The sequence below is a fragment of the Ranitomeya variabilis genome, chromosome 4 (assembly GCF_051348905.1).
Source record: "Ranitomeya variabilis isolate aRanVar5 chromosome 4, aRanVar5.hap1, whole genome shotgun sequence".
NCBI classification, from domain to species: domain Eukaryota; kingdom Metazoa; phylum Chordata; class Amphibia; order Anura; family Dendrobatidae; genus Ranitomeya; species Ranitomeya variabilis.
Window position 1 is genome coordinate 210,900,348 of NC_135235.1, and position 16,997 is coordinate 210,917,344.

General features: G+C 46.0%; 1 protein-coding gene across 2 annotated transcripts; it reads right to left on the reverse strand.

Moving 5' to 3' along the window:
• Window positions 1-16,636, reverse strand: APOC2 (apolipoprotein C2). Of its 2 annotated transcripts, none has more exons than XM_077257270.1 (5): window positions 16,559-16,636; window positions 16,248-16,275; window positions 15,141-15,214; window positions 1,805-1,955; window positions 1-268 (listed from the first exon to the last, which is right to left on the reverse strand). In XM_077257270.1, exons 3-5 carry the CDS (start codon window positions 15,193-15,195, stop codon window positions 181-183), a joined length of 294 nt encoding a protein of 97 aa, XP_077113385.1. In that variant the 5' UTR covers window positions 15,196-15,214; window positions 16,248-16,275; window positions 16,559-16,636; the 3' UTR covers window positions 1-180. The 2 variants fall into 2 exon arrangements, with proteins under 2 accessions (XP_077113385.1, XP_077113386.1); XM_077257271.1 differs by having other exon boundaries at window positions 16,359-16,565.
• Between the last annotated feature and the right edge of the window lie 361 nt (window positions 16,637-16,997).

The following is a 16,997-nucleotide window of genomic DNA, read 5'->3' on the forward strand; positions in this document are numbered from 1 at the left end:
TGTGCAAACAAGTCTTTATTTTATCATGATTGACCAGAAGGTGTCAATTCATAACCAAAAAAAATAAAACACTGAAAAAAATGCGTTGGAATTTTCCAGATGGCGTCTCATTCATGGCTCCATTCGTTGAAGTCATATTTTAACATCTATCGTACGTCCAGACCTACGGCTGAAGGTGGCTCAGTTTCCATACCACCAATGATAGACTTGGTCACCCAGGATTCTCGTGTAGGTGGTGATTGCACCTGTACCTTTTTCATAATATTCCCTAAAGGAAAAAAAAAGTGTATTCGATCAGTATAGACCAGACCTGGGTCCCCAGACTAGGACAGCCAAAGGCTGGAAACAGTGGTGTCCAGGCCATGAGTTGGGGGATCTCAGTATCGAGTGGCACCACACCAGAGTTTCAATTTCAACAATGGAAGAATATGGAGCCCCCTTCCACACTTTTCATCCTGTGCATCCTAGTCTCAGCAGAGCATCAGTCCACACCACAACACAAACGGGAGCCACACATTAGAGGAGAGGGGATGGGTGGTGTTGTTGAGCCATCATATTGTGTGGAAGACTGTGGGGATCATGCTGTTTGGGATGCCATGGGGGCATCATACTGTGTGAGCGAAGTCAGGGAGCATGACACTATTTGGGGGACTGTGAGGACCACACACTGTGTGAGGACTGTGGGAGAATCATACCATTTGAGGGAATATGAGGGCCTTCATACTGTGCAAGGAGCTATGGGAGTCATTATGCTTTATGGGGCAGTGGGGACCATCAGTGTAATCGGAGAGCTGTAGGAGCATCATACTGTGTGGAAATTATCCTCCTGGATTGGGGCTGTGGGGACATCACACTGTTGGGGTCTGTGGGAGATCATACTGTTTGGGGGGCTGTGAGGACAATATACAGTTTGGGGATCTGGGATATCATACTGTTGGGGGCTGTGGCAGATCATACTGTTTGGGGGGCTGTGGGGACAATATACAGTTTTGGGGTCTGCAGGACATCATACTGTTGGGGGGTTGTGTTGGCCATGAGAGTGTGTACATGAGGGCTGTGGGGACATCATTCTGTGTTGGTGGAGCTGTCAAAGGCTGAATATAAGGAGCAGTATGATTAAAAACTTTGTAAAAAGCAGTAAATTATATGGCATACATTACCTGCTACAGGTAAGCCCTATGGTAACCTGTATTAGCAGGAGAAGCGAGTCACCAAACTTAATTCTGCTCAATATTAAGTAAAATAATAATATTAATATTGAGCAGAATCAGAGGGGTTGTCCAGGCTTACCACAAAAGTCTCCAGGTTACACTAACTGGTGAACAATACATATAGTAGCTGTATCTCTTAACAATTAAAGGGACTAACCACGTAGGACCTTTATATTACATCCTTGGTTGCTTTCAGATGCAAATATTGACTCTTCCACTGCCAGATCTTGAATGATCATATATTTCATGGTTGCCCAGTATTAAACTTTGGTAGAAAGATCTAATAATTAATTCTAGTGGCATGTAATTGTCTTCAAAGCCAACTCTAAATGGAATTGTCTTCTGCTAGATGTTTATGGACCATTCTTGGATCGGAGCTTGGAACCATTGGTAGAGGAAGTTTAGGACTTTTCATGCCCTTAGCATTTTCATCTAGTGCAAAAGAATGTTTGTCCTACTCGGAAAATGTCACCCAACCTTTCTACAAAGTCCAATCTGAGGGATCCAGCAAACTCAGCTGGAAAATAGTAGAACTTGTAATAGTGTAACAGAAGAAGACAACTGGTCAAGTTCTTGCTTGTTAAAATACTTACTTAACCTTCTCATCTACTCCTAAGGATAGTGTCTTCTCATACAGTTCCTGAGCTTTCCCACTGACTTGCTCCCATGTAGAACTCAGAATGTCTTGTGCTTGGGACAAGTATGTGGGAGACTCTCGCTTCTGTATTCGGTAACTCTCAATTCCTGCAGACAAGAGACAGCATTGTAGATGAGGAAGAGGAGGAGATGTTCAACGATATCATACAGCTACCTCACATGACCAAAGAGTAATTCTGCTATATGATGAGCGAATTTATCTCCAAAAATTTTACCAAAATATTCCAGAATGCAAATTTTAGATTTGGTGCCCAAGTGATGCCTAAAGGTTTGTGCACATGAGATTTTTCAAGGCAAGTCCACATCAAGGAGTATGTGCACACCACGGTGGGTATTTGCACTCTTAGGAGTATGTTCACACATTGTGGTTTTTTGATGCGTCTTTTTTTAGATGCCTTTTACAGTACCAGCAAAAGCTATGGGATTTCAGAAATCTCATGGGCACAAATACTTTTTTTCTTCACTGATTAGAAACGCAACCCTGCGTTTTTTCTGAGTGAAACAAACGCAGCAATAAAAGCAACGTCTGAACATAGCCTTAGGGTAAATGCACATAATCATTTTTTTTTTTCAAACAAGTCCACTCCGAAACCTGCATAAAAAAGCATCAAAACGACTTGCTGGTCATACGTTATAACTTTTGACTGCTTCAGGTTTCCAAAGCGACCATGCGGTTCTAAAAAAAAAATTGAACAGTCCGTTCTTCAGACGTTTTTGGTTCTGAAGACTTTCTCTATTCGTTTTTTTTCTGAAGTAATCAAATTTGCCTATCGAATCGAGAACAATTTTTGAGAGATCGGCTCATATCTACTACAGCTCACATATGAAATTAATTCCATATGGTGAAACAAACATAGGGATGACATATGGACCTGCAAATCAGATACCACAAAAGTGGAAAATTATTTGTTCTTTCTGGATGGAAAACAGGATTTTTTTTCATAGTAAGTCAGTGAGTTTGTGCTGGTAGGGGCGGGTGTATATCTCTTTTCTTTTTTCTACTGAGAACCTCTAGGTCGATTTGTGACCACACAAAAGTTGCGCTCAGAAGCTCATGACCGCGTATGCTGAGTACGGTTTTTCCTTCAGGTATAATCCTAAATACCGCCAAACCCTGACCTACTGTCCCAACCCATTCCTTAAATAAAAACACAACCATTTATATTCTTTTGGATATTTTGGCCACAGCGGCCAACTTTTATTAACAAAAATAACATAAACAATAATACAATCAGTATATATAAATTTGAGGGGAGGGTTCTTGGAGCTAAAAGATCTGGCAAAACCCCAAAAAGAAGATCGACCACCATATTACCCTCAGCCGTACATCACCAGCTCGAGGGCACCGTACATCCCGTTCCGGGAAGAGAAAAACCACCAACAGCTCCCAGGGTAAAACCCCGTCCAGAGCCCATACCAAAATGCCAGATTAAAACCCCACACCATTTTAAATTGCCTGTAATTATGTTCCAATTCCTTCCCCCTACCAATCAGCGTCAACTCCAAGAACCCCCACCACACACGAACAGCCCTGACTACCTCAGGCTCGTGAGTGCCCCAATGCCACCAACGCCCTTTCCACCCCTTCTTGTAATGCCAAAGTCCACAAATCAATTCCAATCGCATTTAAGTGAACTCCGTCCTCCAACCAGTAATTACCAACCCCCGATTCCAATTCAAAATGCCTGACACTAATACCCCCATTTCTGGAAACGAAACCTGATACTGCCCTGTTTAACTTTACCCTAGCTCTGTTAATACCCTTCAAAGATCTAGCTACCCTCCACCGCTTCCTAGGCACAATATCCGACCACACGATCAACACACCTGGAAAAGATACCCGCAACCTCAAAAAATTGAACCGTATGTCTCTGATTAATTCTCTGACCGGCCGTACCCCCAAATCATTCCCCCCCAAATGCACAATCAAAATGTCAGGCTGTCTATCCAAATGAACAGCGCTGGAAAATTCAGAAAGGGCCCTACTCCAAACCATTCCCCTAAATCCCAATCAACGAATGACCACTTGCCGCCTACTAAAACCCAGTTGCCTACAGTCCGGCCTGACATCGGCACGCAGCGCCCCCCAATGCACGAACGAATGTCCGAAGATCCAGGCTAAATAGGGGAAACCACCTGCAACAAGATACACGAAGAAACACTCAAATTCGAATACAATATCATAACAAGTCACCTAAAAATTAATGACGAACGTAACTTAAATAGCGATCCGAAGTCCACCTGCCAATTCTCCGTATGTCCTGCGCGCCCAAACCCAAACTATCAGCCTCCGATGCAGCCCCGATCCTAAAGGAATGCGACCCGAACAAATCCGGGGAAAAGCCCAACTCCTGCAAACCCCTTTTCAATACCGCAATAAACTGAAAACGAGACAGAAATGACCCCTCCGCGTGACACAACAAAGGGCCTGCTCTGCCTGACCACAATCGCCAATACGCTTCCAGACATCCTCTAGGGCACATCAATGACCCGTTAACCCTCCCCAACACCACGCGTTGTCCTCTCCCAAACTGGTCAGTCTTCGAACGCCGAATCCAAAACACGATACCAACTGTCCAAAAATCCACATCCTCTGCCAACAAACCCCCTGCCCTGTCCCTGGAGCTTGACACAAGCTCACCAACATGCATTGCCCCCAAAAATGCTAAAGAAAAAGCAAGTCGAAACAACGCAGACTCAAAATTAGAACAACAAATAGTCTCCAAAACTCCGCCCAACCGTTCCAAAAGGCTGAAAGAAATGGGACGGCGCCGATCAAGCGTCTGATTACCTTTCCTAAAACCCCTTAGTGCCTGTCTAACTAAAAAATGTTTTGTAGCGTCCGCCAACCCCTGCAACTTAAAAGCAAAAGCCAGTCCAGCAACTAATTTATTCACTTTAGAAATCGACCAACCTACCTCGGCCGCCTTGCCAATTAAAAATAAAACCGCCAACTTCGTATCTTCTTCGGACACCAAATTGCCCCAACAAGACACCCAACTTTGCCATACCCGCCACGAGGCTTCGTATGATGACCAGGTTTGGCTTGTAACAGACTCCTGAATCAACAGTCCCGCTCTTCCATAATCACATTCCATAGATGCAAAGGGCATTCCTCTCCCGAGATCTCCGCGTCCGGCGCCAATTCCCGAAAACGCTCCCACTGAAAACGAGACAACGCATCCGCAATTGAATTCTGGACACCTGGCACATGAACCGCCGAAATACAAGCATTCAGCTCCAAGCACCTGAAAACCAGCTCCCTCACCAACTTAATCACAGGGGGGGATGAGGCCGATAAACTGTTAATTACCGACACGACGCTCATATTGTCGCAATGAAAATGAACCCTCCTGTTAGCGAACATTCCCCACCAAATGGAAACCGCCACGACAATAGGAAACAATTCTAACAAAGCCAGGTTTCTCGTAAGGCCCAGCTCCCTCCAATGGTCCGGCCAACGTCCCGCACACCACCATCCCTTGCAATAGGCCCCAAAACCAGCCGCACCAGCTGCATCCGTGTATATCTCACAGTCAAAATTGGTTAAAACCTCCTGTTAAATCAATGACCGCCCATTGTAATTGCTCAAAAAACATTGCCACACTAGCAAATCATCCCTGTGCTCCTTATTCAAATGAATAAAATGGTGATGCGCCTTCACCCCCGCCGTTGCGACCGACAACCTGCGACAAAATATCCTACCCATGGGTATGTTCCTGCACGCGAAATTCAACCTACCCAACAAAGACTGCAACTCTTTCAAAGTCAGCTTCCGCATCTTCCTAGCTCTATCCACCTCTTGCTGCAGGAGGGCCAGCTTGTCTTCTGGCAACCGACACTCCATTCTCTCGGAATCAATTAGAATGCCCAGAAAACTCAAAACGGTACTGGGACCTTCCGTCTTTTCCGCCGCTAACGGAACCCCAAAACGCTCAGCAACCCAAAACATAGCTGTTAACGCATTCCGGCACACTGCTGACTCAGGCGGACCAATAAACAAAAAATCATCCAAATAATGAATAACTGACTGAACTCCCGCAACTTCCCTAACCACCCACTCCAAGAATGTACTGAACGTCTCGAACAAGGAGCAAGAAATAGCGCAACCCATTGGCAAACATCTATCCAAATAGTAACCACCATTCCAAAAACAACCTAACAACAGAACACTGTCCGGGTGCACCGGAAGCAAACGGAAAGCCGATTCAATATCCGTCTTCGCCAACAAAGCCCCGGGGCCGTGTCTCCTCACCCACTGTACCGCCGCATCAAACGATGTATATTCAACAGAGCACAACTCTTGGGCGATGCCATCGTTCACCGACCGGCCTTTTGGATATGACAAATGCTGAATCAACCGAAATGTATTCGGCTCTTTTTTAGGCACTACCCCCATAGGGGAAACAACCATCCCTTCCATCGGCGGATGCAAAAATGGACCCACCATCCTACACAGCTCCACTTCTTTTTTGAGCTTAACATCAACCACCTCGGCGTGGAACATTGCCGACCGCAAATTCTTAATCGAGAAAGGGACCTCGTGACCCGGGGGGGTGATCCTAAAACCATCCGCAAAACCATGAAAAATAATACCAGCCTTCACTTGATCAGGGTACCTATTTAGAAAGGGGACCTGTTATGATCCGGTGACCAGGGAGCCGCATGAGAGACTTTCTCAGGAGTAGGTGGTACCTGTACTGACCGCAAATCCTAAACTAACACCGCAACTAGAAGTAGCTGTGGGATGTACCTAACACGTCCTAGACACCTCGACACAGCCGGAGGACTAAATACCCCTATAGATGGAAATGGGAATTCTATCTTGCCTCAGAGCAGAACCCCAAAGGATAGGCAGCCCCCCACAAATATTGACTGTGAGTATAAGAGGAAAAACACACGCAGGTAGAAAAACAGGATTTAGCAAAAGAGGCACTTCTAGCTAAATAGAAAAGGATAGGACAGAATTCTAAGCGGTCAGTATTAAAATCCTAAAAATATCCACAGCAGATAATACAAATATTCTACATCTAACTAAAGACATAGAAAGTATATCTGCATTTCCTGAGAATCCAGCATGACTGAAAAATCCAAACAAAGTCTAAGCTGGACAAAAACACAATGAATTGCACTAAATTGCAAAGCACACTGCATGTGTGCACAGAGACAAAAAACAAGACACTTATCTTAGCTGAATTGGCAGAAGGGCATGAGGAGCCAGAAAGAGATGCAATCCCTCCAAGTACAATGGACAACTGGCACGGACTCATGGATCCTGCACACCTAAATACCTAATAGAGCTGCAATCAGCAGAGACACCTGCCCTGGATTACAACCCCAAGACAACTGCACTACCACCAACAACCACCGGAGGGAGCCCAAGAGCAGAATTCACAACAGTACCCCCCCCTTGAAGAGGGGTCACCGAACCCTCACCAGAGCCCCCAGGCCGATCAGGACGAGCCAGATGAAAGGCACGGACCAAATCAGCAGCATGGACATCAGAGGCAAAAATCCAAGAATTATCCTCCTGGCCATAACCCTTCCATTTGACAAGGTACTGAAGCCTCCGCCTCGAAAAGCGAGAATCCAAAATCTTCTCAACCACATACTCCAACTCCCCATCAACCAGCACAGGAGCAGGAGGATCAACCGAGGGAACAACGGGCACCACATATTTCTGCAATAAAGATCTATGGAAAACATTATGGATGGCAAAAGAGGCCGGAAGGGCCAAACGAAAAGACACCGGATTGATAATCTCAGAAATCCTATAAGGACCAATAAACCGAGGCTTAAACTTAGGGGAAGAAACCTTCATAGGAACATGACGGGAAGACAACCAGACCAAATCCCCAACCCGAAGCCGGGAACCAACACACCGACGACGGTTAGCAAAACGCTGAGCCTCCTCCTGAGACAACACCAAATTGTCCACCACATGAGCCCAAATCTGCTGCAACCTGTCAACCACAGAATCCACACCAGGACAATCAGAAGGTTCAACTTGCCCCAAAGAAAAACGAGGATGAAAACCAAAATTACAAAAGAAGGGCGAAACCAAGGTAGCCGAACTAGCCCGATTATTAAGGGCAAACTCGGCCAATGGCAAGAAAGCCACCCAATCATCCTGATCAGCAGACACAAAGCATCTCAAATAAGTTTCCAAAGTCTGATTAGTTCGCTCGGTCTGGCCATTTGTCTGAGGATGAAATGCGGAAGAAAAAGACAAATCAATGCCCAGCCTAGCACAAAAGGCCCGACAAAACCTAGAAACAAACTGGGAACCTCTGTCGGACACAATATTCTCCGGAATACCGTGCAAACGAACCACATGCTGAAAAAACAACGGAACCAAATCAGAAGAGGAAGGCAATTTAGGCAAAGGCACCAAATGAACCATCTTAGAAAACCGGTCACAAACCACCCAGATAACTGACATCCTCTGGGAAACCGGAAGTTCTGAAATAAAATCCATAGAAATATGCGTCCAGGGCCTCTCAGGGACCAGCAAAGGCAAAAGCAACCCACTAGCATGGGAACAACAAGGCTTGGCCCGTGCACAAGTCCCACAGGACTGCACAAAAAAACGCACATCACGCGACAAAGAAGGCCACCAAAAGGACCTACCAACCAAATCTCTGGTACCAAAAATACCAGGATGACCAGCCAACACAGAACAATGAACCTCAGAAATCACTCTACTAGTCCATCTATCAGGAACAAACAGTTTCCCCACTGGACAGCGGTCAGGTTTGTCAGCCTGAAATTCCTGCAGAACCCGTCGCAAATCAGGGGAAATGGCAGAAAGGACCACCCCTTCCTTCAGAATGCCGACCGGCTCAAATACCTCAGGAGAATCAGGCAAAAAACTCCTAGAGAGGGCATCAGCCTTAACATTCTTAGAACCCGGAAGACACGAGACCACGAAATCAAAACGGGAGAAAAACAGGGACCATCGAGCCTGTCTAGGATTCAGCCGTTTGGCAGATTCGAGGTAAATCAGATTTTTATGATCGGTCAAGACCACAATACGGTGCTTGGCTCCCTCAAGCCAATGTCGCCATTCCTCAAACGCCCACTTCATAGCCAACAACTCCCGAATGCCGACATCATAATTGCGTTCAGCAGGCGAAAACTTACGGGAAAAGAAAGCACACGGTTTCATCAAGGAACCATCAGAATTCCTCTGAGACAAAACGGCCCCTGCCCCAATCTCAGAAGCGTCAACCTCAACCTGAAACGGAAGAGAAACATCTGGCTGATGCAACACCGGGGCAGAAGTAAATCGGCGTTTAAGCTCCTGAAAGGCAGAGACAGCCACAGGGGACCAATTCGTTACATCAGCGCCTTTCTTCGTCAAATCGGTCAGGGGTTTAACCACACTGGAGAAGTTAGCAATGAAACGGCGATAAAAATTAGCAAAGCCCAAAAATTTCTGAAGGCTCTTCACAGATGTGGGCTGAATCCAATCATGAATGGCCTGAACCTTAACCGGATCCATCTCTATAGATGAGGGAGAAAAAATGAAGCCCAAAAAAGAAACCTTCTGCACTCCAAAGAGACACTTAGACCCCTTCACAAACAAAGCATTATCACGAAGGATCTGAAATACCATCCTGACCTGTTTCACATGAGACTCCCAATCATCAGAAAAAATTAAGATGTCATCCAAATATACAATCATGAATTTATCAAGATAATTCCGGAAGATATCATGCATGAAGGACTGAAAAACAGATGGAGCATTAGAGAGCCCGAATGGCATCACAAGGTATTCAAAATGGCCTTTGGGCGTATTAAACGCAGTTTTCCATTCATCACCCTGCTTAATACGAACAAGATTATATGCCCCCCCGAAGGTCAATTTTAGTAAACCAACTAGCCCCCTTAATCCTGGCAAACAAATCGGAAAGCAAGGGTAAAGGGTATTGAAACTTGACCGTGATCTTATTCAAGAGGCGATAATCAATACAGGGTCTCAAGGAGCCATCCTTCTTAGCAACAAAAAAAAATCCCGCTCCCAACGGTGAAGAAGATGGCCAAATATGCCCTTTCTCCAAAGACTCCTTAACATAACTCCGCATGGCGGTATGTTCCGGCACAGACAGGTTGAAAAGTTGGCCCTTAGGAAACTTACAGCCTGGAATCAAGTCAATAGCACAATCACAGTCCCTATGCGGTGGAAGGGAACTGGACTTGGGCTCATCGAATACATCCTGAAAATCAGACAAAAACTCTGGACCTTCAGAAGAGGAGGAAGAGGAGATTGACATCACAGGAACGTCATTATGAACCCCCTGACAACCCCAACTAGTCACAGACATAGACTTCCAATCCAACACAGGATTATATATCTGCAACCATGGAAAACCCAGCACAATAGCATCATGCAAATTATGCAACACCAGAAAATGACAATCTTCCTGATGGGCTGGCGCCATGCACATGGTCACCTGTGTCCAAAACTGGGGTTTATTTTTAGCCAAAGGTGTAGCATCAATGCCCCTTAAAGGAATAGGGTTCTGCAAAGACTGCAAGGGGAAGCCACAACGCCTGGCAAATTCAAAGTCCATTAAGTTCAAAGCGGCGCCTGAATCCACAAACGCCATGACAGAAAATGACGACAATGAGCAGATCAAGGTCACAGATAACAGAAATTTAGGTTGTACAGATCCGATGGTAACTGAACTAGCGATTCTCTTTGTACGCTTTGGGCAGACTGAAATGACATGAGAAGCATCGCCACAATAAAAACACAACCTATTCTGACGTCTGAATCCTTGTTGTTCCGTTCTAGACAGAATCCTATCACACTGCATAGGCTCAGGCATCTGCTCTGAGGACAACGCCACAGCGCGAACAGTTCTGTGCTCTCGCAAGCGCCGATCAATCTGAATGGCCAGAGACATAGAATCACTCAGACCAACAGGCGTGGGAAACCCCACCATAACATCTTTAACAGATTCAGAAAGACCCTTTCTGAAAATTGCCGCCAAAGCATCCTCATTCCATTTAGTCAGCACAGACCATTTTCTAAATTTCTGACAATACAATTCTGCCGCTTCTTGACCCTGAGACAGGGCCAACAAGGTCTTCTCCGCTTGATCCACAGAATTTGGTTCATCATATAATAATCCTAGAGCCTGAAAAAAGGCATCTACATTAGGCAAGGCCGGATTCCCAGATTCCAGGGAAAATGCCCAATCCTGAGGGTCGCCACGCAGCAGGGAGATGACAATTTTAACCTGCTGAATGGGATCACCAGAGGAACGAGGCTTCAGAGCAAAAAACAGTTTACAATTGTTTTTAAAACTCAAAAATTTTGACCTGTCCCCAAAAAACAAATCAGGAGTAGGAATCCTAGGCTCTAAAAGCGGAGTCTGAACAATATAATCAGAAATACCCTGTACCCTAGCAGCAAGCTGGTCTATACGAGAAACTAATCCCTGAACATCCATGCTAGCACAAGACTCCTCAGTCACCCAGAGGAAAAGAGGGAAGAAAAGACAAAGCAGGCTACAGAAAAAAAAATGGCTCTTTCTTCCCTTCTTCTGAGATGCATTTAACTCATTGTTGGCCAGTTGTACTGTTATGATCCGGTGACCTTGGAGCCGCATGAGAGACTTTCTCAGGAGTAGGTGGTACCTTTACTGACCGCAAACCCTAAACTAACACCGCAACTAGAAGTAGCCGTGGGATGTACCTAACATGTCCTAGACACCTCGACACAGCCGGAGGACTAAATACCCCTATAGATGGAAATGGGAATTCTATCTTGCCTCAGAGCAGAACCCCAAAGGATAGGCAGCCCCCCACAAATATTGACTGTGAGTATAAGAGGAAAAACACACACAGGCAGAAAAACAGGATTTAGCAAAAGAGGCACTTCTAGCTAAATAGAAAAGGATAGGACAGAATTCTAAGCGGTCAGTATTAAAATCCTAAAAATATCCACAGCAGATAATACAAATATTCTACATCTAACTAAAGACATAGAAAGTATATCTGCATCTCCTGAGAATCCAGCATGACTGAAAAATCCAAACAAAGTCTAAGCTGGACAAAAACACAATGAATTGCACTAAATTGCAAAGCACACTGCATGTGTGCACAGAGACAAAAAACAAGACACTTATCTTAGCTGAATTGGCAGCAGGGCATGAGGAGCCAGAGAGAGATGCAATCCCTCCAAGTACAATGGACAACTGGCACGGACTCATGGATCCTGCACACCTAAATACCTAATAGAGCTGCAATCAGCAGAAACACCTGCCCTGGATTACAACCCCAAGACAACTGCACTACCACCAACAACCACCGGAGGGAGCCCAAGAGCAGAATTCACAACAGGGGCCATCTCTTGAAGTCTCACTGGGCTCTCCCCCTTGACCGGCACCCAATGCTGGCTTTCCATTCCCTTTCTTGAAACATTTCGAAGCCCCATGGGAGCTTCCGTTACAATGGGAAGACACATGCTTAAACTTACAGGTATTCCCGTATTTACACTGGCCGTCATTAAACAGCCAGCAGGTTCCGGATTTCTCCTTTGATCCCTGTGCTCCCTGACTACCGCTACCGTGTCCCGCCTGCTGGTTGCCACCACCTCCGTGAAAGGACTGCCCATGCCTAGCCGGGGCCATAACCTTCAACCAAATGCCTATATCCTTCTGGTCCCACCTAATTTCTGGCCTCACCGCCTTTCTCTGCCTAAATTGCTCATCATACCGCAGCCACGTCTGACCGCCATATGTACGATGCGCATCCCCAATTGAGTCTAAATAACAAAACAATCCAGAGCAATTCTCAGGCGACTTCTCCCCCACCACACTCGCCAATATTGCAAATGCCTGCAACCAATTCACAAATGTCTGCGGAATTAATCTCCACCTCCGCTTTTCTTCCTCCTCCTTTTTGCGATCGTCTTTTTTTCCTTTATCTAAGTTAAACTTTTCCAAAGGAAGCAGGGAAAAAATTTCCATGTACTCATCCCGCCAAATTTTCTCTTTGACCTCCTTCTTCAAATGAGCTCCAAAAGGCCCTTCAAAGCACACATAAACTTCCCCTTTTGCTCTGTCATCTAATTTAACCGTATCGCCTTTCTCCTTCTCTGTCTGAACCGAAACCGATACTCCTGACGATGCTACCTCCAACACCCGACCAGGACTCAACAATACACTCCCCGACTGGGGCTCCACCCCCTGCCCTGAAATCCACGCCCCAACTGGCGACGTAGCGACCCCAATTGCCGCACCGCCATCTAATCTCCGCAAAATTTGCGACATACCTTGCAATAAATCCTGCAGTCCTGGCACAATCGGCCCACCCCTCTGCCGCTCCTCACTCCCTACCACCCGGCCCCCCCTAGCTTCCTGCAACCCGGCCCCAGTGGGCAACAAACAAGACATGGAATCATACTCACACCGCTGCGCGGGTGCTGTGTCCCCGCCAGCCGAAACTCCGGATCCCTGTCGCTCCGTCCCTCCGTGACGATCGCTGCCGGACGCCGACACCTCCTCGTTACGTTGCTGCCCCAGGCCCGCGCCCCTGGCCTCCTCGTCACCAGGGGGGACCCGAGTGTGTTGGGACCACTGCACCGCTAGCCCTCTCTGCCCCAGGCCTGCGCCCCTGGCCTCCTCATCACCAGGGGGGACCCGAGCGTGCTGAAGCTGCTGGACCGACCCACTACTCCGTCCACGGCCAGTACCCCCGGCCACCTCATCGCCCGATGGGTTCCGGGTACGTGCAGTTCTTTGCGCTGGAGACCTCACAGGTGACCTTGACCGATCCTGATGCGCAGACCCGGACGGGCCAGCCCGGTCGTATCCCACTCTTCGCTGACCGGCAGGCAGCTCGACACTGCTGCCCGCCTCTCTCTCCTCACTTCGCTGCACCCTGGATGCAGGCAGCAGGGGGGCTCCCAGCTGCTGCCTGCCTGCTGCTTGCCGGCGCCTGGTGGTGGGCCCAGCAGGCACCCTGGAAGAAGCTATGCTGGAGGTGCCTGCCGCAGGTGGAGGATCCGTACTCCTCACTGCCGCTGCCAGTCCCTGCTGCGTTCCTCTTTGTGCCGCTGCTGGCCGCCCCCTGAGTGCCGGGGACCGGCTGGAATCCAGGAGGGTGCCGGCTGCGCGCTGCCTGGCTTGTACAAGCCGCACTTCCGGTCCGACGCTCACAGCAGCAGCAGCGGTGCCCTGTGCTTGACGCCGGGCGCATGCAGGCCAGCTAAGTGGATTCCTGCCGGAGCGTGAGCGGCAGGAGGGGGCAGCACCACTGGACTCACCGCCTGCAGGGTCCCTGGAGGGGCTCCGGAGCCTGCGCCTGCCACGTGCCGCAACTTTGGGGGAAAGTCTTTCTGGGGGCCTGGTCCTCCTGCCCCTTGCGCTCACTCCGGATCGCTCTGCATCTCCTAGGATCGAAGACAGCTGGGCTTCAAGCCAACCTCCCCTCCTGGACCGAGCCACCTCCTGCAGCCGTGACATCAGTGATTCCGCTGACTCCATCAGGTACGTCTGCTTCACTCTGGAATATGTGATGGAATGGCGTTTTTCCCGGACTTTTCCTCCTAAATCCCCCCTCCTTATAGCTCCTCCCCCGCTGCAATCCTCCTATCACAACCCTATGGCATTGTTCAAAAACCTCCCGGCCAAATGCAGTCATGGGGGGCCTCCGTCTAGCTGCGCCCTACTCCTGCCTCTGTCTAGAAAGATACAAAAATCTAAGCTTTTCCATCAGAACGAGCTCAATCATGGACCCTCAGGTAACTCCACAAAATACAGTTCAACACAAAGTCTCTAAAAGAAAAATTGTGCAAAACTTTTAAAACAATGTGATTGCAAAAATGATTTTTAGCTCAAAATACATGCAATTAAATAATTAAAAAAATACCATAAAGGTGTCATTATCCTTTGGAATTTACTTTAGGAAAAAAATAGAATTTTTGTTGCCAAAAACTCCAAAGAGAGAGTCAATCTCTGCTCTGGCTAGTAGGTAGAAATCCTTAAAAAAAAATAATTTAAAAATGCATTTACTAATTAAAAAATCCCCATAAATTGATCCCATTGCATAATCAACCTTTTTAGTCCTTATACAGAAGATATGATATAAATGATAGGGACGGAATGTTCAGAACTATCTTAGCAGTCTAACTGTTTTTGTTGCCCGTAGCAACCGACTGCAGCTTTCGAATTTGAAACGGAGTTGTTGTTGGTTGCTACGGGCAACAAAAACAGTTACACTGTTATGGCAGTTTTGAAAAATCTAAATGGAACAGACCTGTGCTGATGAGCAGCAGAAGGAGGGAAATGGCTAAAACTTGGGTTCTGTTCATGGTCTCGTCCACTGGTCACCTACAAAAAAAGGATTTATATACCGGTAAGTTACTTTTATTTTTATAGCATAGAGTAAAATATATATTTTTTGCATCACTTTTTTGCACTGATTGCGAAAAATAACATTCAGTGTGAAGAAAAAGGATCCCGATTGTCTATTGGTGGCTTGTACAAATAGAAAAGGGAATCTGTGCTAGAATAATATAGTCCAATATGACAGAAGATGCTTGAGGCTTTAGAGGTGGAAGTGTCCCCCTTTGCCTCTTGGACCCCTATAGGTTGCACCATTGATTTTTCCGCCCCTGCACTGATGATGGGCAACTGGGTGCAAACCCAAAGTGTGGTGTTTTGTACTTTCCCCATGTTTTCCTGGGTGTTCTACCATGCTCCAAAGATAGGGAATATAGATTATAAGCCCCAATGGGGACAGAGATGATGATATATGTAAAGCGCTCTAGAATATGATGGCGACATATAAGTGGGCATAACAGATAATCACATACCTTTGTTGCAGAACTATCCCTCTTATTTAACCAAAATAACCATTTTCAGGGTTCATAATTTAATTTTTTTATCTAGCAGGTGTGCACTTATTAGCAGCTGCGCAGGGGTCCAACGGGTGTGGGGGCCACTACCACCTCTAAAACAGATGGAAGTGTGCATTATGATAAACTATTCGGCTGCAGAGGGTCCAGATATTGTTTTTGCACAGGGACCCTTTTCTGTCTTCATCCCTATTCTATTCCCTGTTCATTAAGTCTGTCCATGCTGCTAAAGTGTCTAATAGATGATGCGCCCATTCATAAAAAAAAAGTTGATAATCGTAAACTAAAAGTAAGAAAGAAGAGAGAAAACTCTGCAAGAAATACAAACTGCAGCAGGAGATTCGGGAAGAACAGATAACTTGTTACTAAATGCAAAGTTAATGGAGATTTACTTTTTGCAAGATCCACATGTAAATATTATCTTACAACACGAGACAATTGTATCATGGATATGTTTCAGTAGATGGCACCCATCCAGTATCAGACATATTGCAATAGCAACTTACCTTTGGAAATACACCAGTAATAAATAATCTGTGAAAACAAAATTAGATTAAACATTAATGATACATTGCATCAATGTGAACCAATATAGGAAGACAAAGAAATGTATATACAGTGAAAGCTGCCCGAGAGAAGAGCTCCTTTACTCAGTACAGACTCTCACATCTATATACTGGACTTCTTCTCTGAGAAGACCACACTTCCAGAAGTCCATTTTCCATTGCAATTTATGTAGAAGTTTTACTCAATTCTTACAACTTTTACTAAAAAGAAATCCATGATATTCCCTAAACCTTCTCCCCGCCATCATTACCTTCTCTGGACTATCTCCGGGCTCGTGGGTCACTTTATTATATGCTCTTTCTGCTGTGTTGTCAGAACTGAGGGTCCAAGTCCAAGCAAACAGTGAGCTCAGTGTTCAGAGGTCGGTCACTTCCGACTTGTGTCAGAGCAGGACATGCATGTTACAATCAGCATTTTGCATGCTACTACTATTGTATTACTTCTGTACTGTGGTCTCATTTTTGGCAGAATATATGAAAATGTATATCTTTAAATCCATCATACAATCATTTTCTTTTAAATTGAATCTGTCCTGAAATTAGTTTGTAGACCATTGTATCAATGTAAAAGAAACCTCTCTAAAGCCCATTATTTGCATTATTATACACATTAATGTACACACAAAAAACAAGAAAAACGCCCTCATCATTTGCCAAACTTCTGAAGCATCAAGGAGCGGCCTAATGTGT